Below are 26,022 nucleotides of genomic sequence, written 5' to 3'. Positions count from 1 at the left end.
TATTAATGGATCAGTTTTCTTGAAAGACGTTGGAGCTTTGTCTTTTAATGAAAAGACAACAAAACTGGGGTAATGAGTCGTGGTCCTCGAGACACACTGTCCTGCTTGTTTTCCAACTATCCCTGCCCACTACTCATTACCTGGATCAACTGTGTTTGTCCAATCAGAAGCTATAAGTGCAGGAAGGTTGGAAAACGAGCAGGAGTTGGTCACAACTGCTAGAGGAGCTCCATAAAGGAGTGTACTTCAGTGACGCTGGTGATTTTCTAACAGTGAACATTTAAAAGCTTTAAATGATTCTAGTAAACTGGGTTTGTCCACTTTAAGTAAATGATTGACTCTCTCTCTCCTAAAGGTTGGTATGAACTGATTATAGCAAACAAAACTGTTTCAGTGTTCAAACACCTGATTGATGTTTTAAGACACACTTGAAAAAGGAAACGCCCGGACTATTACCTGCAGTATTTACACTTTGAGGAACCTTGGAAAGTGAAAGTTTCAACACAAACACACCACAGGCGGAGGTTTTATTTATGTTATTATACAGTAGCTCAGAAACTCTAAATGTTATAATAGTAGTATAATAGCGCCACCATGTGGCCAGTCATCAGGCTGCAAATGGCCCGATGTGTTCGGCTCCTGGTTGTGCAGTTGTAAAACTTCAATTATTCATGCTCAAACTGTTTTAATCTGTTTTTACAACCTATTAAACTGTCCACTGAAACTGTATTTATAATATAATCTCAATAATAACATAAAATTAATCAGGTTTAGTTCATCAGTCCAGAAAAATATTAAAACTGCATCTTAGAGATTAAAAAAGAGCCACTCGTGTTGTCAAAAAGAAGAAATGAGGTTTATTTCATTATTAATCTTATATACAGACATTTACAGCACTTTGCTAAAGTTATTGAAGATACTGTAGTTATGGTAATTTCCTGTAACCTAAGACAGTGTAAATTATTAAAGACTCTGCAGTCGTAGTTCCAGTCTGAGATAATATACGTTGTCCAGTAGATATATATTTGTGAAAAAGATCAAAGAAGAAGCAGGTTTGTCAGTTTGAAACTAAAAGACTGTGCAGCATTAATTCCTGCTGCAAAAACTAAACACTAAAACACATTAAATGTCTCTCACTCCTTTGGTCTTTTCTGTGATTTTTCCACTTGATCAAACTGTACATTTAAATAGAAATATAGAAATGATGATGCCACGTTCACGCTGCAGATACAAACGATGTTCTGCAAATCAAACATAAAGAGCGATCTGAGGGCGTTGTTCAGTGTGAGAGGAGCCGCTCTTCACAACACTTGGTTGGTTTTTGGTTGTCAGTATTAAAAAAAGGAAGCAGAGCTCTGTGACGAGTAGCTGAGTCTATTTACACCAAATTAAACATGTCAGTGGTTTAAGCTCCTGCTTCTTTGCTTTGGAACAGTTTTGGTTGAAACTCTTCAGACAGTTTCAGTAGTTTATTGATCATTTTGTGACGCTATCGTTAGTATATGATATACTGTTCACTTTAGTTAAATGTGCTTCAAGCTAGTAAATAGTAAAACTTTCTCCAAATGTTGATTTTGTACCCAGCACTTGAGGAAACATACTTATTTGTAAGTGGAACAAAAGGTCCAGTAAAGGATCCATGATCCATGTGTACATTCAGTACACGGGTATTCTAGCTCTAGGAAAGGGGACATCAAGCCTCTGAATCACTGCCCATCTCTAGTGTTTCTGTTCAAGTAAGTCTGGATGTATTCTCACTGACTACACTACGGCCACCATTTGGAGAAACAATCATCAGGCCTTTGTAGGCAAGATTACTAAAGATGGCGTCATTGGTCTCAAGGCAGTTGTGATTTCTTCCTGGTTCAGCAAAGTACGCTAAATGACTCGCAATGGTTCCAATGGAAGTGATGGCAAAACTGGAGCTTCTGTGCCGCCACATCTGCCATCTGGCTCTCTACATTAAGATCCACTCCACATTACACTTAATGAGGTAATCCTCCTCATTAACAGTATGCAGGACATATGAATGTGAGTACTAAGATGCAAAATCCAAAGAGGTTTGCACATTCTAATCAGTAACATGGTTCTTTTCATTTAGTTCAAATTGTCACATACAGGACACAAAGGAAAAAAGCACATCACAAGCGCTGTGCAGCCTTGATGCTAAGCTAAGCTAACCACTCCCACACTCTGGTTTAATACATAAACAGCATCCATATTCATTTTCTCATGTCACGTTCTTCTAATCTGTGCAAAGACGCACTGACAGTTTGATCAGTTCCGATGGGAAAGGTCAGAAATCCACATTGTCCCTAATGTAGCAGCACATGATGCACATGTTCCTTCTTTATTTGAAAACTAAATATCTGTTGTTGTTTTTTGGTTGAAGCAGGTTATGTGAACGTTATTTGACCCAGATCTCAGTCCAGACTACATGCACACGTTTTGAGAACAGCAGCTGTTTCTGATGAGTGTGAAATATGAATTGAACCATTTTTCTCTGAAGGGTGGAGAAAGGAAACGGTTTGTTACCGAGAGGTGGACTAACAAGGTCATGTGCAGTCAATCCAGGCCTGGTACAGTGAGGTGATCTTCTAGTCTCCCACGTCCTCACACCCTCAGAGTGAGGATCCCAGTCAATCCGGCTAAGGGGAGAGAAAGTAAAGGTACTGAACCAGCACTCTTACTGTTTTTGTTCGGGACTATGATTTGTTCTATGTCCTGTTTATTTTCTCCTTCGCTTTTCTTCTCTGTTGTTTTCATCTTCTTCTTTCCCTGTGTTGTTGTTGAAGGGATGTTTGAAGGATGAGTGCTCAGGGAAGGTGTGGCTGGAGCTTGGGGGTCCTCAGAGTCCTGTTCAGTGGGCTTGGAAGTGGTGGTTGTGGTGATGGCAGAGGTGGTGATACTGGGAGTACTGGGAGTAGTTGTAGTAGTGGTGAGAGGCAGGATATCAGTTGTCACAGGAGGAACAACATTCTCCCCCTCCTCTGTCTTTTCCTCCTCTTCAGGCAGGAGGAAGACATCAGTTGTTGCTAGAGGTGGAAGAACTGTCCCGTCTCCTTCAAGCTCTTCGTCACCCTCTTCCTCCTCAGTGTCCGCAACTTAAAAACACAACAGAAGAAACGTATTGTTTATAATTTTCTCAAGTTGAAAGACTAAGTACATACAAAGTACACAAATACCAGCACAGTGAACTAGTTATTGTTAATGTTCAGGTTTGATTAAGTTTAGTTCATGTAGAGATTCAAGGAGAGAACCAGCGAAAATCTGATTTATCACAAAAACGTATTTGAGTGGAGTACAAGTACCTCAAAGTTGTACTTAAGTACAGTTTGCAGGATTAATAAAGTAACAGTGGACGTTATGGCTGCAGCTAAAGATTATTGTCAAGTGTTTGATCTATAAAATAGTGAAACTGGCCTTTACAGTTTCTCGTAGTTTAGAATGTTTAAAACATCAAGATATTCAGATCCACACAACAAAGAAAAGCAGAAGCTGTGATTGTTCATCAGAAACTGCTGCTGGAGTGAGATACAGGGCAGATTTACTCCAAAACCGGTTTCCCCAGATAATCTGGTCCATGCACTGTGAGTCTAACGTCCTACCACACAGGTTGTTTTCACATTTCTGGAGTTTTTCAGGACATCTGGAGCACCAGTCGCCTTCTACGTACGGCCTCTCCCCTTCGTAGTTTCCCCTGCAAACACACAGGCACATTATGACCTAATATCCCTGTTAACCATGAACACACAGACTGAAGGATAATGACTAAATCATGACCGTGTTGAATTCAGATTTATTCCTCAACAGAGGTGTGTGCTGTTAAATCAACACACAAACACTGTGAAGACCATTATTACTGTCTGCCCACAAGGGGGAGCTGTTGTCCAGCTACAGTAAAACTGGTACTGCTGCCAGAGGAGTAATATTTGTAGTTGTGAAAGTAGAAAGTACAAAGTACTAGTTAAAATCATCAGTCAAAACTGTAGTAGAGGTAGAAACAGCTGCTTACTACCAGCAACACCACTTGTAGTTATTCTTCTTAGTAAAAGATGTAGTGATAGAAGTAGATGGAAATAGTACTTTAACAGATGTTAAAGTAGTGGTAGTGTATTATTGGTACTAGTGTCAGTAGTTGTACAAAAAGCAGTAGTGGTGATGGTGGTAGTAACATTTGTATATAACAGTAATAAAAAACTAGTTCTGTAGTAGTAGAAGCAGTATTAGTAGTATTAAAAAGTGCAGTAGTAGCAGAAGTGTTTGTTAGTTTTTGCATTATTGCAACAGTGGTAATACTGTAATAGTAGTAGTAGTAAGTAGTATTACTTACGGTGGGTAGTAGTTGCAGACGAGAAAGGAGACTCTCTCCCATTCAAGTCCCTCCATGCTGTTACAGAGGTGATAAGCACAGCCGACTCTGTGTGTGTCTGCCCACACCATCTGTAACACACACACACACACAGTCCAGATCCAGTCCTGAGATACTCGTGTGTGTATAAATACTGTATGTGTCTGTGTGTGTTAGTATTTGACCTGTGTGTAGTGTCCACACATCTTATCTTCATCACAGGTGTTGTTCTGGAAGTCGTAGTCCAGATGTTCTACAGAGATCAGTCACATTAGAACACAGCACATCAGCTTAGTGTAGTAATTAATTCATTGATTGATTGATCTTTTATTAATCCCCTTGGGGGCCAAGGGTCCGGGGTTCAGTGTCTTCACCAGGGGCACTTCCACATGTGGTCTTTTTATAGTATCAGTAATAGAATCTCAAACTGAAGCAGCTTTTATCAAATGTATCATCGACACCGATGCTTCTTCCGCTCTGATATATTAAAATGTTCTTTGTGAAATAACAACCTAAACATCCAGCAGTTACAGAGCAACATGAGCCTTTTGGTGGAGTGGGGTTTGTGTTCCCCGAAGAATCCAAGAACGGTGGCCTGCTAAGAAACAGGCCTCTGATGAACCAGACTCACCCAGAAACCACTTCTCCATAGCCTCCCGAGGGTCCAGAGACCCCGTGCCGGCAAACAGATTCTCTCCGGTGTCTTCCAGGTCTGGGTTGTGGTTCCAAATACATTTAGCAGCGTAGCCCTCTGCGACTAGCTTCAGATTTGGGTCCCATTTCTGCAGAAAACCATGAGAGTTTATTAAGAACGGTTTTGGAAAATGCAAAAATTCTGGACAATGAACAATAGTGATTAAAGCTAAGCTAAATGCATCAGCATGCTAACAGTGGCAATATTAAACATGTTTAGCATGTTTAATATTTACTGTGTTCACCAGAGAAGGCTTAAACCTCTGGGAACCACCTGGTCCAGGTAATCAGCAGTAATCAGGACCTGAAGACCTGCCCCCCCTTCAGACTCTGATATGGTTTCTTGGACTCAGAGTCCTGTTCCCTTGCATATCAGTGACATTAGAAATGTGTTTTCAGGAATTCTGCCTTCATTTGAATGAACGTAAAGCAAACCACAGGGCTGAGTCGTGATAAACAGTCGTGGATTCATAAGCTGATCAGCGCTACAACTAAAGTGAAGGAGCCTTGAGTTGAAATGATTTGTTTTTCATGTTCAATGACACCAAATTCCCCTCTACAGAGCCAGTTGTGAAGTATAGAATTCCAAGTTCCAAGTTCTAATTGAACGCAGCGTTTCATTTCTTCCACTGGGTCCAGCTGACGAACAGGAATGAAGACCATAAATCTGAAACAAGCTCAAAGAAAGTTTGATCTTTGTGTTTATAGCCCCCAATCATTTCGCTTTCTTTCTGCTTTTAACATTCTAGACAGAATAAACACACGAGAGCTGGAACCACTCATCCTTTCCTGAACAGTGGTCGTGTTGGAGTCGAACCTCCATGTTCTGCATCATACATGAAGCTTTGTACTTGTTAATAAGTTTCATCATGTGAGTATCATTTCATATCCCTGTTGAATTTTCTTTTTCCTGCTCTTAAACCTGCTTTTAATTAGCTTTATATTTTATTGTGCAGCTGCTCCTGATTTGTCGTGTGTTTTATTGCCTGTAAACAGCCCTGAAGCCGTTTCAGTGAAATTGCTGCACAAATAGAGTTTAGAGTTGTTTTGTGATTATTAAATAAGGTCTCTACATTATTAAATCACTCACTGGTCTAAAGAATGATTTGAATATTTTCCGCGACATCAGGATGGATGTTTGTCTTGTGCTGACAATTAATACATAATTAAGGAAATGTGCAGTTGGAAATATAGAAACATTTTGATTTATCAACAGCACATTGTGTTTGACCCCATGTTTGACCCCTGACCCCATGAGTCAGGAAATCACTGTCATGACCCCACACTCATCCAAAGACATGTCACATTAAATATTGTTGCATTATTCCTCCTGTTTCCTTTACAGACAGATAAAAACGAGAGGAAACACTCTGATCCTCGTCCTCTTATTGATCCTCACCACAGCTGGACCTTCCACCATGTCTGAGGTACATATTTCCTTCCTATCTCGCATTTGGCTTTAACAGCAAAGCACAACCACCTACAAACTAACTCACCTTATCTGATATGAAGTGTGTGTGCTACAAACACCAGCATTTTTAATGTTCTGTTATGTGATAAATCTTAAAGTTAGAGTCGTTACTATTTTTAGTGGGGGGTTACAGACTGAAATGAACTTTGATGAAATCATGACTTAGGCAGTAAAACGGTCTTTTAGCCTCAGGTTATACTTAAAAATCCTACTCAAGTCAAAGTACATAAGTATCATTATAAGGAAAATGTATAAAAAAGTAAAAGCTCTTGGCTCCTGAAGAATAAATCATTAAACAGAACATGATCAGATCGTTAACTGCTGGTTCACTGGGGAGGAAACACAAACTAAAAGTTCCTCAACACAAACTCTTCTCTCTGAAATACTGCATCATTTTACCTCTTTTGATCTCAAGCAGTCACTTAAATGAAACCATGTGAGACATTTAGAGAGAAAATCACTTTAACTACCGGGAGACATCTGAAACCTGGAACAAGTCCGTGTCACAAGGTTTTTAAAGCGTGACAATTTTTCATAAAGCATCTTCATCCCACAGTGACTTATATTTTATTTACTGATGAGGAAATACTTCATTTACTATTTTAAACATGCTGAGGTTTGGCTGTGGAAACAAACGACTGGAGCTGACTAAAAACAAATGATATTGAAGTACACAAAGTACAAACTCAGTACTCAAGTAAAAGTGCAAGTACTTTCCCTGCTACAAGTAGAAGTACAACTTCAAATGAAGTAGATGCTCTAAATTCCAAAGTACTCCACTGAGAAGGAGCTCTCTCTGAACATCAGTCTGACACTTTAATGCAGTATTTTCCTCTGAATTGTAGTGGAATAAAAATAAAGAAGAATCCTAAAAGGAGGACAGCTAATCGTAACCCAGAAGGACCTACACTTCAAATGAGATGTGGTCCGTGGTTTGACTGATCCCATCACAAGCTGTCTTGGTGTCTGTTCACTGGTGATCTGATCTCATCTTAATACCAGGTGTAAACAGAATTGTCTCTTGTAAATGATGTGTCCCCTGTGATGGACCTGTCCAGGGTGTCCACCCCTCTCACCCAGTGACGGCTGAGCCCCTTAATGGGAAGAGCCATTAGGACAATGGATGTAGGTCCTGGCTGTCGTCAGTAACAGTCCAATCTCTCTCTCTGTCTCACTGATGCTTTATGTTTTTCACACTGCATCACTGATCCAATGGGAAAAGTCCCTCATCTCTCATGTCAACGCTGCTCCTGGTCTCACAGGAGATTATAGTGGTGAAATAGACAAATGATGGTGGTTAAAACGTGTCCTGTGCTGTGGTTTAGAACGTTATATCTTTGCTGATGCTGTTTGTAGATGTTTATTTATGTCTCGCATCTTCTGTCATGACTGTGCGATGGTATCAAATCGAGGGGGCAGCCCGTCCAGTAACTTGTTCATTGTTGTTCGTTATCCAAAGCACTCCTGCATCACTCAGGCTCAGAAAGTATTTTACAGTTAGTTCTGTATTTGTTAACGTCTTTAACGCAGCCTGTTGTCTTCATCTCGTGATTTGAATCGTTGTTGCTAAAGACCTAGAAGAATGGACAACGACACTGTGGACGGAGAGTTTAATGTCCTTTGTGTGTGTGTGTGTGTGTGTGTGTGTGTGTGTGTGTGTGTGTGTGTGTGTGTGTGTGTGTTTATTTGTCCAGTGATGACACACAACACTAACAATAGTCAGGGGTCTCCTTCACATTCCTGGCCCTCTCCAGGCTCTCTCAACATCTGGTCTGTGTTATGACTGTGTTGTCACATAGTAACACACACAACTGGTGGACTATAGAGGTCATCAGCTCTGTAAACAGCTGATTGTGTTTCTGTTCTGTTCTGGAACAATCATGGTTCAGCTGCGTGTAGTACCTCCTGTAAACTAGAGAATATACTGTTCACTAATAATATATATCTACTGTACAGTTTTCTAGTTAAGTCGACATGTTCCCTGTACACTGCTCTATCATATGAAAAAACAAAGAGGTCATCATTTGTCTCCTTTTCCCTAATGTTTAGTGTTTAACACCCATTTTGATTTTGCCAATCTTTTGTTTGGTGGTTAGCCTCACAGGTAGAAAGACCCAGGTTCAAATCTGCCACTTCAACTTGTTTTCCAACCAGCCCTGCACTTACAGCTTTTGATTGGCTGAATACACCTGACCGGTAACCAGCAGTGGGTAGGACAGTAACTCTTGGGGACCGGGTTTGGGCTCCCATGCTTGGGTTTTTTGCTGTAACTCAAAATGCAGCGTTCCTTTCCTGACATGAAGATTTGCTTTGCTCATCTGTGTGTTTTGGTGCAGAGTCAGCACACACAGTGCACAGATAGGAGCAGAGCAGTTGTCCACAAGAGCAAAATACGTTCCTTAAATCCCTGCAGCATCTGAAGGCAGCACAGCAAAGAAGTGCAGCCCTCCTGTTTATTAATTACTACACATCTCTCCACATCTGACATAAATGACCTGGTTCTCTACAGTACTACAAATACCTGAAACCTTTCATTGACATGATTTTGATTCTTCCAGTCCAGTCAAGTCCATCTGAAGTGGTTGTTGTGTGAATCCGTTGTGCATGTTTATGTATCATTTTAGTTTTTGATATTATTATGGTTTAAACACCCTAGTGGTTTTTAGTGTGTTGTGTTCACCTGTGGTTGTAGAAGCTGGTTTATGTTAACGTGCTATTGTACTTTCTAACCCTGTCATCTGCTCAGATGAGCTGTTTGTAAGTTTCAGTCACTACATCTTGTATAATAGGATGTGTTTCCATGAAGCTGTTTTATTCACATTTTCAATTTGCAAATACAAAACTGACTGAAAAGGTGAGAGAGTCACATCCCCCTGAAACCATGACAGGTCACGAGTCATGAGTCATGTTTGAATTTTATTCTGCTGTTGCCCTGAATGTTCTTTGTTCACAGATGTCTTTATTTTTTCAAACATTAAAATAAGATGCACTCCCTGACATGTACAGTTCTGCAACCACAGACAAAACTAGATGGATGTGTGTTCATCCTCTTAAACGATGGCGGTATTGTTTAGTTTTACTGTATTTTATATAACTGCACTATTTACAATCCGTTTCTTTATTGATCTCAATGTTTTGTGAGTGGACATTTGGTTTTTGTCAGTTTTCTCTGTAGCCAGGCTTCAGTCTTATCAGACCTTGTGAGAACTGAGATGGTTCACTGAAGCCTGATGTGTCTCTGATGAACTAACAGATGTTTTCCAGAACTCCTCCACGATGGAGACCCAGTTGGCTGCGAGCACATTTTACATGTACAGTAAATTCCACTCTAGCTGCGGAGGAAAATCTTTCCTCTGGCTTTGTTTTATTGGTTTCCAAGCAGCGATAATGAGAATCAAACTGGAGTACAGATGATGAAATTTCACAGAACAAACATTTGACCAGAGTAAATTGCTGAACTGCAGTATTACAGTATCTCCTGCTGAGGGGATCTACATTCTTTCTCTGCAGGTCTGATTTCCTGGTTCAGTTTCAGACTCTGAGGCGGTGATCACACTGACTGTTTTAATATGAATCTCAGCAGGAAGGTTGGAGCTTGTTTAAAGGGTAACTTGACCCTCACAGATTTGAAATATGCAGCAGAGGAGAGGGAGCAGCGACTGTACGATGTGTGGCCTTGTGTCGACATAGTGTTTGTGTTCCAGTTTCAGCCTCAGGTTCCGGTTTTGATTGGATTTACCTGAACTAGTTAGTCTCCAGTTTCTGAACCGTATCTGATGGAAATAACCATACTTTAAATTCTGCAGAAACTTTTGCAGCCAACAAAAACACAAATCTATTCCCTGTAATTTCCTCCCAGTTCAACACAGACCTCCCGCTGTCTTTTGCTCTTTCCTATTTTTCTTGTTTCCTTTCCTCTCTTTTGTTTTTACTCTTTCCTTCTGTCTTTCTCTTCCTTTTCTCTCCATCTCTTCTAATCGCTAAGTCCCAAATTCTTCTCCTCTTTCTGCCATCTAACACTCTAGCTTCCTTCCTATTCCTTGCGCCCCCTTCCTATTCCTCCCTCCTTCTTTCTCTCTCTCTGCCCTCGACCGTTCTCTCTTTTTCTGTAGTTCATCTGAAAGGCAGAAAGAAACATACTGTATGAACATAGAAATGTCCCAGTGGGGCCTCCATACTGGCAGGACCAGGCCGAGACTTGCACACATAAACACACACACACAAAGTCCTCAGGGTGCTCTTTCAGTCACTACCTAATTTTCATCTCTCTCTATCTAAACATTGTCTCCTGCCTCCTCATCTCTCAGCTCTTTCCCAACAGTCATCCTTCTCGGTTGCTCAACCCTGAGCACTGACTCCCTCCCTGTCTGCGATGATTTCGCTGCTGCGTTTCTCTTCTAACACTCATGTTATTAAGTGGAGGGAGTCTGCAAAGGGAAACACCCGTCTGTTCCTGGAACCCAGGCCTGGATTTGCTCAGTGTTTCTGGTTCCTCTTAATGGGCTTGTTTCGTAAAAAGAAATGGGATGATTAGAATTTGATAACCTTTGCATACAAGTGTTTTGTGTTAGGAGACAGTTAGTGGTCTGAGAGAATTAATAAATAAGGCACTAAATCTGCAGAGGGAGGTTATTGAAATGGATCTGTGCCATCGATCGTCTCTAATTGTGTGTAATATTCATCAGCTGGAAAAAAGTTCATTTAAAACCACTGCTGACAAATAAAAATAAAAGTAGTGAGAAATAAAATTTAGGTCAATAAAAAACCTGTTTGTACCCATGCTGGCAGGCTGCACTTTGACACAGCTTTACTCTGTATTGCACTATGAAAGTAATAGAAAAAAGTTGATGTGATAACCTTTTTTTTTTTTATAACAGGCTGTTATAATAAAACCAACATTCATTTATTCATAAATAACAAATGAATTCATAAACAAATCCATGAAGGATAATTAATTATTTTATTATTAGTTATTAGTATTTCTGCTTTGTTGAAATAATAGAAAAGTTAAAGAACATTCATTTACACATTTCACTGTATGAATGAAATCCTAATTTGCATGCTCTGACTACCTTAAATCAACACTGGAACACGCTGCTTTAAGCATTTTGTAGCTGGACAAGTTGCTAAAAGCCATAAAGCATTGAAAGTATTGAAGGTTGCATTACCTGAAGAAACCTGAAAACCACAGTTATACTGTTGCATAGAAGAACTGATGGCAGAGGATGCCAGTGCAACATTATCTATGAATACTTATATGTATTAATATTGAGTAACTTCTAGCTGATGATGGCTGCACTATCAAATATGCAGAAAAAAAAATCATTTTTGAAAAATGCAAATAATTAACATTCTTTATTAATCAGTAGGGGGTTGAAAATGTTGCTTTAAACAACACCATTAATAAATATTGGTTGGAGACTAAGTACAAAGTTCAACCAACTAGCAGGGGCTCACAACAGAGAACTTTATATCAGGCTTGGAGTGAAAGGAAACATACTGTACAAACACAGAAACTGATGGTGGCTGGCTAATGGAGAATGAAGGACAGTTGTGGAGGTGGAAATCACGTTTCTAAACAACTTAACTGAAGCTGTAATCAAGTTTTTATAGTGAACATAAATATAAAATAATTATTTCATTATTTCATGTAATACGTGTTGTGAACCTCCTTATATTAAATGAATAAAGATCTGTACGTCTGTTAATGGAACGAGAGGGTTGGAGTGAATGGAGGGAATCTATAGTGCAGGACTGACAAACCACAGACCAAAGTTTGACTCCAGAGTCTGAGATAGTAGGCAAAAAAACTGTTTGGTGAGGGTTAGAGGGTTGTTTAAATTTTAATAAAGATGTTAGTGATAATAGTTCTCTGAACCTAACCCAGTGCTGTGAGTGTCTGAACCTAGCCATAAAAACCTTTTAAAAACATGGAGTCACAAAACTGGATGTTTGATTATTGCAAAAAGAAAACAGGAAGTTGTAGATCAGATTTTTTTTGTGGATGAAAATAAGTTGCCTGTGTATAAACATACATTTTCACAACTTGTCATTTAAATGTTTATCATGCAGATTGATTGTATAGAAATGTATTTTTTGGGGGGAATGGAGGTAAAATCCAGGGACCTCTAGGGGATGGAAGGAAGTGGAATTTGGTTGAGTGAAGCAAAAAATACCTTAAACCTAGTGCAGGAATCATTGTGGTGATGTCATCAGTTCAAACCTGTCTCATAAAAATTTCAGTTTCTATGCAACTGAACTGCAAATTAATCTCATCGTAATAATTCTGCTCTGATACAACATATTTTTGAATGGATAATTCTACATTTATTAATGTAAAACAAGTTCCATGATGGATGGAGGGCGTACAAAATGCAGAACTGTGAGACCAGAGCTCCGTATGTGGTTGGGTTTAAGCAACAACTATTAAGCCAGACCATAATCTTTCTCCAACCAAGTGCTGTAAGTGCCTAAACCCAACCATAAAAAGTTTAATAACACTTCAGTCACAAAACTGGATGTTGTATTGGAAGGATATTTTGGCAGAGAAGAAAACTTTGTGTGGGTAAATTTTATTGATATGTTTACATCAATTTGTAATTTGACATTTATGTTAATTGTCGTATACCCTCATTATGTAAATAGTAAATGTAATTCAGTTGCAGTTACGTTTGCTACAAAACAGATTTCTGATGCATGGGAAAATAACTTTTAGGAGACAGGGTTGAATTAGCATTTGCGGTGTTTGATCCAAAGTATCAGACAAATAGAATTTTTGATGTTGCTACATAAAAATCGACGGAACATGAATCAGTCTGTCATTTAACAGAGTGTAGGTCCACTGTGTTGTGAGGCGTTTAAAGACAGCAGAAAGTGTTGGTCATCCATGTTTTGAAAGGCCACAACCCCAAAAAACTAAAGTTTAGGTACGAACTTAACGGTGGCTCAAAAATGCTAATTTTTCAATGTATAACTCCAGAAGGGAATCAGCTACACTGTTCTTACCCCATTGTGAGTGTTAACGTCACGACTTTAATCCTGAAATGGAAAAATCCGCTACCAGCTCTAAAACTATGTCCATAAGGGCATAGTCAGTCGTCTATACACCCCCACAAAGAGTTAAACCTTCAGCTTCTCTCTGGTCCATCGACCAAACTAAAACAACCAGCTGGCCCCGACCTGTCTGAAGCTACAAAACACAAAACCGACATTTATTATCTGGCCCTCAGGTCCCTCACAGCTCCAACCGAGAGCTACAAGTAATCCTGAAGTTCGAAGCAGCATCACAACAAACAGAAAGTTGTTCTTCAGAACCTCTGAAAGATTGACTTTAATTCAGACCATCAACAAACGAGGCTCCTAAAGACCTTAAGTGAATCTTCAGGACATAAGAAATAACTAGAGAATCAAGTCTAAGCTGGTTTCATCATGAAAACACAAAAATCAGAAACAAAAGGAAAACAACACGACCAATCCAGTGAACTGTGCCAGAGTCTGTGTGTTTTCACTTTTTGTTGTATAATGATTTGGTACGTGCTCTGGTTCTGGGACAAGTTGTGCTCTGTACATGTGGCAACTGTCTGTCCGTCCTGGAACAGGGATCCCTCCTCTGTGGCGCTTCCAGAGGTTTCTTCCTCTCTTTGGTAGTTTTTCTTTTTCTGATTTGATGGTCTAACAACAGAGGGAGTTATGGAGCAGTTTGTCAAGTTTAGTTTAGTTCATCAGATCTAATAATATTAATCAATTTGCTTTTTTACCAATGTGAAACACTTTGTTATTATGAAAAGTGCTTTAAAAATAAAACTGACTTGACTTATACACGAGTGACTGGACAAACACAACAGCTCAGACTTCCTTCCTCCACGTCTACGTCCCTCTTCTTCTTTTTTACTGTCTCCTTCCTCTTTTATCACAACACGTGGTCTCGACCCCGTCACGTCTGCATTAGCACCTTTATACACAGATGTTTTAGACAAAGTCAACTCTGTTACACTGTGAACCAACACGACAGAAAAGAAAAAGCAACTAACACCTGGAGACAATTCAAACAAACTGTGGATGGAGAAGAAATATGTTATAGATGACGTCCGTGCAGAATCAGGCCGAGTTTCTCCTGTCTCCTGTGTAGAATATGTAGAATGTGGAATAAGACCAAAGTCAGCAAAGCAGTACAGTAGCTTATTAGTTTTTACTGTGTAGTTTATTGATTTATCCATGTTCAGATTGATTTTCCTAATGACACAGTGAAAGGAAATATGAGCCTATTTCAAGCTTCTCTAGTATTTTCTAGCTCACAGTAATTTGGTTATTGCTGTTATAAAACTAAAAACAAGTGTCTTCATGTCAATCAGATTATAAATGGAACAACTTATGGTAAAGTTTCTGTTCATGCAATAAATAACACCTATTTTCTTCTTTCCTATAGTTTGATGCATCCAGATAGTTTGAGTGTGACTCGCTGCAGTGATATCACATCATCCCTACACAATGAAGCCCAATGACTAATCTGTGGTGCTTCAGCTACAGAATTAGATTAGTAAAACTCAACAGTAGTGTCTCTTTCCAAGTATAATAACCGGTCTGTGACGTCTTGAGGTCTGTGAATTCTTCACCGTCAACAGTTTCATTGAAACCTTCTGTTAATTAAAAATAATCACATGCATTCTCTTATTGTTGTTGATGTTGGGGTTATTTTGGATGCTTGGCACATTGAGCTCAGTCTCTGTTGGTGGTTTGAGACTGATCGTGTGTTGTCAGTTCAAGTTTTTCCAACATGAGTTTATTTATGGATCCATTTTATTTCTGATCTTGTGACATGTGTATTTTAGCTGTTTACGTTGTTTGTCTCCAACTTTTGCTGTCTGTTTGGCTTTGTCGGGAGATTTAATGTGTAAGTAAAAGGTTCACAACAAACCACTGAGCTCCATCGTACTGTCAGTTAGTGACACTTTGACATGGAGACGTCCATCGATTACAATAATAACCCAGACTCCAGGAGTGATGACGTATTACAGTATTAAGCCAAATATCTGTGTAGGGAGGACGACACACAGGAATCTCCCACAGGTGACGGACGTTCAAGTCCAGTGTGAGACATAGTATTTTATAATAAAGACAGTTCCACAACAATAATCACATATTTATTATTGTAAGGAAGTATTTGTTCTTATACAACCTATGGTCTGTTGGAGAACGTGGTTGTAAATCCCACTGGGGGCAGTTTGACATTCAAGATCTCTGATTCTTTTAACGTTCTGTGGAAACAATGAATCCAGTACATACAACTGTAGCAAGGGGCTCTGGTGTCCCTGGTTTTAAAGGTTTTGTCTTGTATTCTGGGTGTTACAGGAAACAAAGCCTTTGTATGTTATAGTGCTGTCGTGGATGTTGAATCCATCCACTGCATCACTGGATCTCAGTCAGGAAATATGACATAATCAAATCACAAGTCAGTGAGTCGGTGTGACTTCATGTTAATGTAATGTATGTCGAGTGATAAATAGAGTGGAAGCCGAGTTTAGTTTTCTTTGTGTTACGAACTGCAGTCACGCCTTCATTACGTCGGTTAACTGTCTCAGTCAGTACTTGACCTGGTCCAGGAGGCTGCATCAACAGGAAGACACGGATCAGACACGTAGCTCTGTGTCCTCTATTAAAACTGTTCATCTTTTGACCTTGTTCCATCAGGTTTTAACTGCCCTGTTATTATTTCTACTTTCTCTTAAATGAATTTATACTTATATCTACAGTGACGAGATGAAAACACCAGATCTGTGTGGAGCGATGTGGAGACTGGAACCTTCCCCACAGTGACACGTGAAACAGAAACATTTCCACGATGTCTTTACGTTGCTTTTCACAGCTCAAGCTCTTCTAATTGGGTCACGTTGTTCCACCCCTCTCTGGATGAACTACAGCTGTAGTGTAAATTAGAGTAGAAATACTCAACCTCCGAATTATAAGTGTTGAAACTGGCTCATGTATCAGGAGTAATAGATTACACACTGGGTGACAACAGTAAAATGTTTTATAGACATAGTTTCAATATCTATAAAGCCCATTGAGAGACTGTACTGTGCAGAGGTGGTGGAAGTACACAAGTATTAGTACAAGCTAAAGCTAACTAAAATCAAAGCCTTCCTTCCGTAGCGTATTCAACAGACTTGGGTGGATCTACATACAGACAGGACCTGTCAAATAAATGTGATGCTGTTGATAACATAAAGTCTGGTTCTGACTTTTGTTCAACAGGTGAAAAAAATATCATAGCATAAAGATCATAATAATTAATAATAATTCACTGCAAATAAAGTTCCCCAGTGAAACGGAAACAGCAGCTGGTGAAGGTGGAGCTGACTTCAACCCTTCAAGTTCTAACAACTGCTTCAGGATTTATTATTATCTGCATGAGCAAAGTAACTAAAGCTCTTAAAATTAATATTTTCCTTTGAATTGTAATGGAGTACAGTACTTGAATAAGTGTATTTAGTTACTGAATCAGATTTGTTTCAGTAACTGTAGGATGGAAACTGTGGTGTAAAGATAATAAGGAGTCTTCGTGATGAAATGTGAATCTTAAATCACAGATTACAGCTGCATTAGTCGAGTTCCCAGGAGTAATAACCAACATTTCTCAATCGAAGTCTTTCATTAATGTGCAAATTCATTTCAGTCTCAGTTAAAGTTGAGATTTTATGATTTGTTGCTGTAGTAGAAAACAGAGCAGCTGTGTTTCATTCGTTTGTTTGGTCAGAATTAGTTTAATGTTTAATCAACTACAGAAAGAATTCTGTATTCATTTAACAGTTTTAATGCTGTATTTTTTTATTAGTTCATGTCAAGAAACATGACATGTTATTGTGAAAACAGCCTCTATCTTGTGCCAATAAAAGTCTCCACTGAATTCTAAATTCCTCAGTCGCTCAGGTTGTTGGAGAGATTAGTAGAAGCAGTAAATCAAACGCAGCTCGCTTCTCAGGTCCTTAATCTAGCTGAGTCATTGCAGAGAAGCTCTAGGATGCGTTTTTATGAAAAGCTGGTTCACAAAAAACACAACTCGGGAGATTCAATTAATAAACTAAAGACCAGCACAGTAAGTCAAAGGCTACTACAGGTTGTCCATCCTGTATTTCTGTAGCTGTGGTCAGGGAGGATGATTCTGGATCTGACATTAGGTCACATCATAATATCACTGTGAAGCTTATACCTGAACACGCCTTGTGTGCAGGTGTCTTACCAGAGGCATCATGGCTGCAGCGCTGGGCGACACCAGTCCTCTGTAATGGTTGTGAAGCTCCACCAGCAGCTCTTCATGCTCCTCGCTCAGAAAGCTCCAGGCTCCAGGAACCACCAGGGCCCCCAGCAGGAGCCATGCCCAGACAGGAGCTCCCCTTGGTGGGCAGAAGCAATGGCACCCAGACCCCGTCCTTGACGTGGAGCTCCACGAGGCTCGATCCCGTGTAGTCCGGTCAGTGGAGGCGCCCTGCTGTGAGGAGACCCCCTGGAGGTACGAACAACTCCGCTGGTGCATGATGGGAAAAAAATCCTGAGGTGTGTATCCTCAAGTGGTCAGACCAGAGTCCAGTGAAGTGTGTGTGTTTGTGATGAACAACTGTGTTTTGTGTACAAAAGGTTTCTTGTCTTGTGTGTGTGTTTTAAGAGTCAGTAAAAGTGTGTGTGTGTCTGTGTGTGTGTGTGTGTTCCCTCCTCAGTGCCTCTCACTCTCAGCTCTGTCGATCTCTCTGTTTCTGACCCGGCTTTAAGGGAGGAAGGATCCTCCCCTCTCACACACACATGCACACACTTCACTAACCCTAACCCACGACACTGCACCAACTGGTACGCACAACAACCCTCCACCCCCATCCCCAAACTCCTCTTACTCTCCAGATTCCCCTTGTCGATCTCTCTCCTCCTCCTCTCCCTCTCTCTTCTTCTTTCTATCTCTATTCAGCTTTTTGCATAGCTACAGGCTTGTTGGTACAAAATAGCTTCTTTCTCTTTCCCCACACACTATTTGTCACCCGCAGTGACCTCAGATTCAATATTCAATATCAATATTCCACTCAGAAACAAACATATGACATAGAGTCACTTTGAAAAATACCGGTCTGCTCACAGTTAAAGGTGAAAACATCTTTTATGAAACCTTTTTTAAAAAAACAATACTGTGAACACCCTGTGCACAGGTGTGGTTAGGTCCACAATTCATACTGTGTCAAGACAAAAACCAAGACCGGAGGTCTCTTCTGTCCTCCACCAAAACATCTTGTGATGAATCACAGATCAGGACAATAGTTTAAACCATCTGTGAAGCTCTCAGTGTTCCCAGGATAAGATTAGTTAGTTAACTGTCTGACCAAGCTAAGGCTTTGATCAGTGAGGCGAGAAGCCATCACTTGATCAGAACCTCTGCAGAGATGGTAGACCTGACAGAAGGACAAATGTCTTCGTATTAATGAAGCCACAGTCTGTTTGGTGTTTGTCAAACCTAATGTGGAGAATTCCACAATTCTGGAGCCATTTCCAACAAAAGACGTTGTCGCTCTGATGACAGACCTCAGAACAACAAAAAGCATCTGGTGTGGGACCTTTAGCGCCCCAGAGGGTGTGTGGAGATGTAAAAGCTCTGAAGTAGGGCGGTGCTGATCCATTAGATGGGAAAAAACAATAAGTTGAACATGTTAGCAACAGTTTCCACATCCAGTTATAGAGCTGCGTGGTGATTCCATGAAGCCCAGAGTTCCTGCTCTTTGTGTTCTGTCTTTGGTCTCCACCAACTTCCTATCTCCACTGTTTTCACCAGCTTGTCTTTATCTGCTGTTTGCTGCTCAGCAGGTAGTGGACAGTGGCTTCCTGCTGTGGAAAAAACAGAAAGCGAAACAGTAAAGAAGTAAAAGACCATGAGCTGAAACTCAGTAAAGTCGAGGAGCGCTGCAGATTCCAGAGCTCAGTCACTGTCACAGTCACACTGGTTTCAAATCACAGTAAACATAACAACAGGCAGAAACATTTGCAGTGACTTGGAGCATCAATGCTTTTCACACCACAACAGAAACAAACGTATGTGAGTCACAAACTGTATCAGTATCAGATGGTCAGTGACTCAGTGTGAGTCCATCACCACATTTCAACAAACATTTCATTCAGAGAGACAGAAGGAGGCAGGAAGAAGAAGCACGTCCTACTCTACCTCCTCGTAAAACCTATTCTTAAAAGACGCCTCTGTGTGACTTTGTGCTTTCTTGTCTTGAGCAACTCTTACTGTACCTTCCTGACCGTGTCATAGGAACCCCCCCACAACCCTCACGTTCATGTTAAAAGATGCTTTTGTTATAACCGTCTTACTGTTGTTGCCAGGTGACCTTAGAGAGCGGCGTCCCAGAAGAGACACTGATGTCAGAAATGTGAGATTATAGAAGAAAAAGAACAGCTGCCACATCTGTAAGTGACATTGGACCCAGCGGACAGTAAAAACTTTAAAGCATCTGAAGGACGTGAGAAAACTACAGCTGAAAGTTGAATAGATCACTGGTTCCCAAAGAGACAACATTTAGTTTACAGCCAGGTGAATAAAGCAGGCAAAACCTGAAAAGCTGAACTCCTTCCAGCTATTTAACTTTTCACGTTGACAACATTAGTTGAGTTTCTACATCACAGGTTCAAAACTGCAGGAGCATTAAAATATTAAAAGAATGGATCCTTCAAAGAAAGGACAGACGCTGCTGTGCTTTTACTTTAAACCACATCGAAGTGGGCAGATGACCCAGTGTATGGATCTATTTCATTACATCCATGTTTTCTGTTACACGCGTCTTCTTCCTCGTGACCTCTGCTCATGGCTGCCCTCTAGAGCCTCAGCACAGAACCAGTGTTTGTTGAACAGTGATGAGTTTGAAGACAGTTACAGAACCAGACGCCGGGCTAAAGCTTCTCTAAACACCTGGTGACAGCAGCATTTTATAGGACAGTCTTTAGATGGTGACTCTGAATTACCTGAGTGTGAGTGAGTCTCTGTCTTTGTGCCCAGTCCAAACTGAACTGCACCTGTCACTACAGGTGAGTTTTCATCCTCCAACAGTGTCTGTGTTATTATTTGTTATTTCAAAACATGTAAAGTGTGTGTGTGTGTGTGAGATACAGTCCCCAGAACAGACGTGAACAGAACCTGTGACTGGTGGCGTGATAGCTCACTGAGCTGTTTTCAGTCTTTCAGCCAAGTACATCACATCATAACACACCCAGCTGTACCCACAGGCTCACATTTCACTGTACATCACATTCCTCAGTGTGTGTGTGTGTGTGTGTGTGTGTGTGTGTGTGTGTGTGTGTGTGTGTGTGTGTGTGTGTGTGTGTGTGTGTGTGTGTGTGTGTGTGTGTGTGTGTGTGTGTGTGTGAAGGAAGCAGAGAGGGGGAGTGTGTGAAACTGAATCCTGTGGGGTCACCGTTGGCTCCGTAACACAGCTTCTTGTTGACGGTCTGCAGGGAGACACGGGACATGTGCGTCCTGACCTCAGTGTCACAACAGTTTGTCTTAATAAGTGAAAATATTTTCAATAATATTATGGAACAATAACAATAATTCAGCTCTAAATCCATTAAGATAAACTGAGATGTATTAGACTGAAGGTGCAGACGTGCACACACGAGCTGAACTCGTTACACTATTATCAAATGTTTAAACTGAGAAATGAGTTTTAATTTGAATATTTACACATTTTCAGTTTGATTCCAGCAGCATGTTGGACAGAGACATGTTTACTTCTGTGCTGCGTCACCTCTTCTAATTTGGGTGTGACCAAAAATCAATATGCCGGCATGTTGCAGTATTTCTGCTTGTGGAGCACAGACCTTAAACAAAGTCATCAAACATGTGTTAAGCTATTAAAGGGTTTTATAGTTGGATTCATTAACACGCTTTCTCTATCCCTCACCAAACTGTCTCTGGACCAGAACTCAGCTCGGCAGTTTGTCAGTCCTGAAGCTTACACGGCCTCCATCCACTCCAGCCGCCTCCCTGTGACTGACTTCATTCAAAGCAAGCTGCATCTCAACATAAATATTATAGAAGAAACTTAATCACAGTTGCAGTTTAGTTGCATAGAAACATGATGTTCAGGAGACAGGCTTTCAAAATATTGTGGTCATGATCACATGATGATTCCTCCCTCTACTCTGTGAGTGTTCAGCCACTGAGGAGAGTTTTGTACTTGTACTAATCACATGTTGATTTTAAATGACCACTCTGCTCTGATTGTCTTTATATTTTACACACTGCTCCGACTTTTTTGAAACTACAAAAACAGTAAGAAAAGGGAGTGACAGAGACAAAGGTTTAGTGAATCACATCCTGTAAGATCATTTTTCCAGATATCTGAAACTTGTAGGGTGGAGTCGGAGCACAGTGTCAGTTTATTCTTTTGTCCTGCATCTGCTCCAGCTGGAAGGTGGAGGGGTGCCAAAAACAAGCTTACTCACAATGTTCTGATGTGAGGAGTCTCCTCAGCGTCACATGAAACCGGTCTCTGCAGAGATTTGATATATGGAAAGTTGATTTCCTCACCAGGGAAAGAAAAAATCCATTCAGAGTTGAGATTCTTCTTTTCATACAGTTGTAGGTGAGTGTGTCACAGATCCTGAAGCTGTGTAGCTCACAGTCACTTTAGTTTTGTCCTCTCTCTGGTCTCTGGCCACACGAGAACCGCTCACATTGGACCTGTAAATGCAGTGGACATAGCAAGTTGTGATGTGATGGAGCCACAACCTCACAGATAAGGAGCTCTGAGTGATACCTGCATGAAGCGTCAGCTACTTTACCAAACAGTAGAAACTCAGAGAGGTTCTACCTTATTAAGACTCTACTATGCGACTACTAACACTGTGTGACAGCACGTTCTGATGGTCAGACCAGGTGATGACTGAGGTGAATCTTTAACCACAGTATCAGTAGAACTGTCGTCTTATTATAGAAACAGCGCAGGTGCGTTTTTTGTCCAGACTCATATTCTAAGAAGTAAATTCATGAGTCAAAGTGGACGTTTGAACCAGAGGTAATGAGTTAACTCCCTCCTGTTTCTGAGCTATAGTATTGATGAGAATGGTACAAACACACACAGATGGACAATACAGAAATGTGTCTGTACTTTATATCTCTTAAGAGAAGTTGACACTTTTTTCCATAATTGCATAAACAGCAAATGTAAGAAACAAGAGGACACGTAAAGTCAGTGTGAGTGGACGTAATTACGCAGCTTTTCAAGTTGAAAATGTTGCTGGGTGAATGAGTCCTGTAGTGGTCGGTACAGTCGGTTTTCTCTTTCCACTGGTTCAGTTGGACTCAGTATGTTGAGCTGATGATCTGACACCACATGCAGCACGTTAGGACCTGACTGTGTGATGCACATCAACAGTGCAGATCCACAGATATTTGCTGTATACACCCAGTGAGTTAATGTTGTACAGTTACTGCTGCAGTATTAGGTGATGTCAGAGCATCTGCTTCTCAGCCAAGTCGAGGTGAATGAAATTGGCTCCAGTTTCCAAGTCGGAGCTCCAAGTTCAAGAAGGAGGTTGAAATGTGGCATCAACTTCAGTACAGTTGTTAGCCACTCGAGTATTTCCATTTAATCCTACCTCCACATGTATCCGACAGCTTTAGCTCCTTTGCAGATTGTTAATAAAAAACAAATGAACTAATGAAAGCTGTCAGGACATACAGGGTTAAAATCAGCCCCACCTTCATCAGCTGCTGTTGTTGTTTCACACCAAGTCTCTATAGTAACTCACATCTTTGTCCTCAGTGTGTTTTCATTAGTAGAAAATGTGTCTGAAAACCATAAATGACAACATTTTTTATTTGTACTAACTAAATGTTCAGTTTGTAAATGTTTGTTTTTCACAGAGACTCTTTTTACTGAACAAGACCTGAACGTGTTGGATTTCTGCAGAAACTGATTTATGAGACACGTGGAACGAACCTGGACACTGGTTAAATACTTTGTTTTTATCAGGAACGCACTGTTTTACTGCAGTACTGCTACTTCTCTACTTGAAGTACATTTAAAAGTATGTGCTTAGTACTTCTACTTGTAGTGAAGTACTTTTTTAGGTTTGCACTTTTACTCACGTACAGTTTGTGAAACGTTTCCACCTTTGTGTTTAAGGGATGTAAAGTTGGACTCTGTACATTCATTAAGCAGAAGCAGGTCTTGCCTAAGGACCCCTGCTGGAGGTGGACCACAGCCGAAACTCCAGCCCCAGTCCGCCAACATGGAGGGTGGTGATGTTATCACTACACTATCTGGCCACCTTTAAAAGGAGGAAATCTGTGGATCAGTTGGCAGCGTAGTCCAGGATCGGTGGTTCGACTCCCTGAGCCGGTAACACACTGTCCGGTAATAAACGTCCCTGAGGGAATTCATGAAGTATAAATTATTATAAAGATGTCGAGTAAAGAAGTAGAAGAAGTGAGGAGGAGATTTGTCTGGAATTCCCCTTCACTCACTGGGAAACTGACGTTAAACTGGGCAGATGTGAAATCCTCCATTCCTCCCAGTCACAGCTGCTCTGTGACACGTTTGGCAGTGGTAGACTCATAGGTTTGTACTTCTACCTTTGTGAGGACCCTTACTGACCTAATGCATTACTGATCCTTTCACTCTAAGCTGAACTAACATCTAACTTCAACCTTTGAAACACGGATTCTAACCTGAGCCCTAAGACCAGGTCTGAACCCTACAGCATGAATCAGAAAGTGAGGACAAAACATCATCACACTGAAAACTGGGCCTCACAACTATAGAAATAAAGGTACACACACACACTCATCTGTTAACCATTAGCAGCCAGTCAGTGACAGCGGGATCACATGGGCTGGACTCACAGACAGTCACATACAATTCACATGATGTATGGCTGTGTGTGTGTGTGTGTGTGTGTGTGTGTGTGGGGTGTGGACCCTCTTCAGAGTGTGATTAGTTCGAGGACCTGGAGCCAAATATCACACACATGCAGTATTATTCAACAGTGGAGCTCCAGCGTCTGTCTGAAGGTTCAGGTTAAGGAATGCATGATGTCTGTAAGTGTCCTCACAGTGATAGTAAGGGTGTGTGAGCATCCCATCATCATCATCATCATCTGCTCCTGTCTGCACTGCACGCGCTCAGTGATGATGTCATGAGTACAGGAAGTCAGCCACTCCTTAGAGACGATGTCCAAACGCTCACCAGTCTGACTGCTGCACCTCGCCCAGTACTCACGGAGGCTCCGACACTGGTTTCACTGGGAGCGTCCCGAGTTCACTGGTTGAAGTGATTTAATGAAGCTGCTGATCTCACTGGTTTTATTGTTGTTGTTGGTTTTTACTGGTGTTACTAGCGTCAGTGCTTTAATCTACTCTATGCACAAACATTCATGTGTAAAGTGGCTGATGCAGACCACAGGTTCAGACCAGATGGTTATTATGGGATGAGTTCTGGAGGAAGGTCAGCAGGTTCGCGTCCGCTCTGACAAAACACCAGCAATAACTTTATTAATAACCTGAAGCTGTTCACAGTGAGCACCTTCTGGCCTTTTCCCGTAACTCTCCTCAGAGCAGCGATAATACTCCGAGGATCTGCTGGGTGGAGAAAATCACAGTGGAACCTAATCTCACACATCACAGTAAATTGAAAGAGACACAAACAGAAACAACATCAGCTTCTCAAGTCTGAGGAAAAGTGTGGAAATAAGTGATCTAAGAGTGAAGACGTCAGAAGATTTAAAGGTGTCTCACATAAGTCCAGTTTAATAAGCTGTAAAAGTCAAACAAGAATCAGCTCGGAGAACGTCTCATTTAACTGAGACGGCTTCACTGTGACAGAGCAGAAACTCAGTCCGTCAGTGCTGAGCTGCAGTAAATCCCCTTCGACTGACTTCAGTCCTACAGGAAACCGAGCAGCTGAGACAGATTTCATCAGCACATGTTCCTCTCACAGAACGTCAGGAGGCTGTGTTGGAAAAACACTTCACAAAATAAACGTTACACAAAGAGAATCATCAGATTTAATAAGAAACTGGTAAAAAAAAAAGAGAAGACACTGAGCTGAGGACTGAAAAAAGAGGGATGGAGGAGTCAACGAAGGAAACGACAGATAAAGAAAGAGGGAAGAAACCAGAGAACGTTACACAGAGAAGAGATTTAATAAACTACACGTAGAAATAAAAGTCTAAATGTTATGAAATGCTGTGGTCGCTGCAGTTTCAGTAGAAGCAGTTCGGGAAAGTGTCATCGAAGTGTTTTACCATATTTAACACAAATTATTACTTGGAGTCAAGGATGAACTCATTAGTGCTGGTCAAAGGTCAAGGTCACTGTGACCTGAGCTTCATTACATCAGCTTGGACTGATGTGTAAACGACGTTGTCACTGGTTCGTGGAGACAAACGTCCACAGTTGTTCTAGTTTAACTGAGGACTCGTCCTGACTGTTGATGGTGCTTCGTGTTATGAGCAGTTCAGGTCAGCAGCA

The 26,022-nt window shown here is 40.8% G+C and overlaps 1 protein-coding gene across 1 annotated transcript; it reads right to left on the bottom strand.

Annotated features, from left to right (window-relative positions):
* Positions 1–860: 860 nt before the first annotated feature.
* LOC113167137 (peptidase inhibitor 16-like) lies at positions 861–18,289 on the bottom strand. Its single transcript, XM_026367540.1, has 6 exons — positions 17,752–18,289; positions 4,983–5,133; positions 4,537–4,604; positions 4,334–4,443; positions 3,609–3,700; positions 861–3,104 (listed from the first exon to the last, which is right to left on the bottom strand). Exons 1-6 carry the CDS (start codon positions 18,043–18,045, stop codon positions 2,614–2,616), a joined length of 1,206 nt encoding a protein of 401 aa, XP_026223325.1. The 5' UTR covers positions 18,046–18,289; the 3' UTR covers positions 861–2,613.
* Positions 18,290–26,022: the final 7,733 nt, after the last annotated feature.

This window comes from Anabas testudineus, chromosome 7, assembly GCF_900324465.2.
Source record: "Anabas testudineus chromosome 7, fAnaTes1.2, whole genome shotgun sequence".
NCBI classification, from domain to species: domain Eukaryota; kingdom Metazoa; phylum Chordata; class Actinopteri; order Anabantiformes; family Anabantidae; genus Anabas; species Anabas testudineus.
This window is presented reverse-complemented; position numbering and strand designations above follow the sequence as displayed.

Excerpts from the sequence above, each read along its gene's own strand:
- LOC113167137 (XM_026367540.1), bottom strand. The coding sequence starts at position 18,045 with ATGCACCAGCGGAGTTGTTCGTACCTCCAGGGGGTCTCCTCACAGCAG. Across the intron at positions 4,605-4,982 it reads TATGGAGAAGTGGTTTCTGG|AACATCTGGACTACGACTTC; the intron begins GTGAGTCTGGTT and ends TGATCTCTGTAG. Across the intron at positions 4,444-4,536 it reads TGTGTGGACACTACACACAG|ATGGTGTGGGCAGACACACA; the intron begins GTCAAATACTAA and ends TGTGTGTTACAG.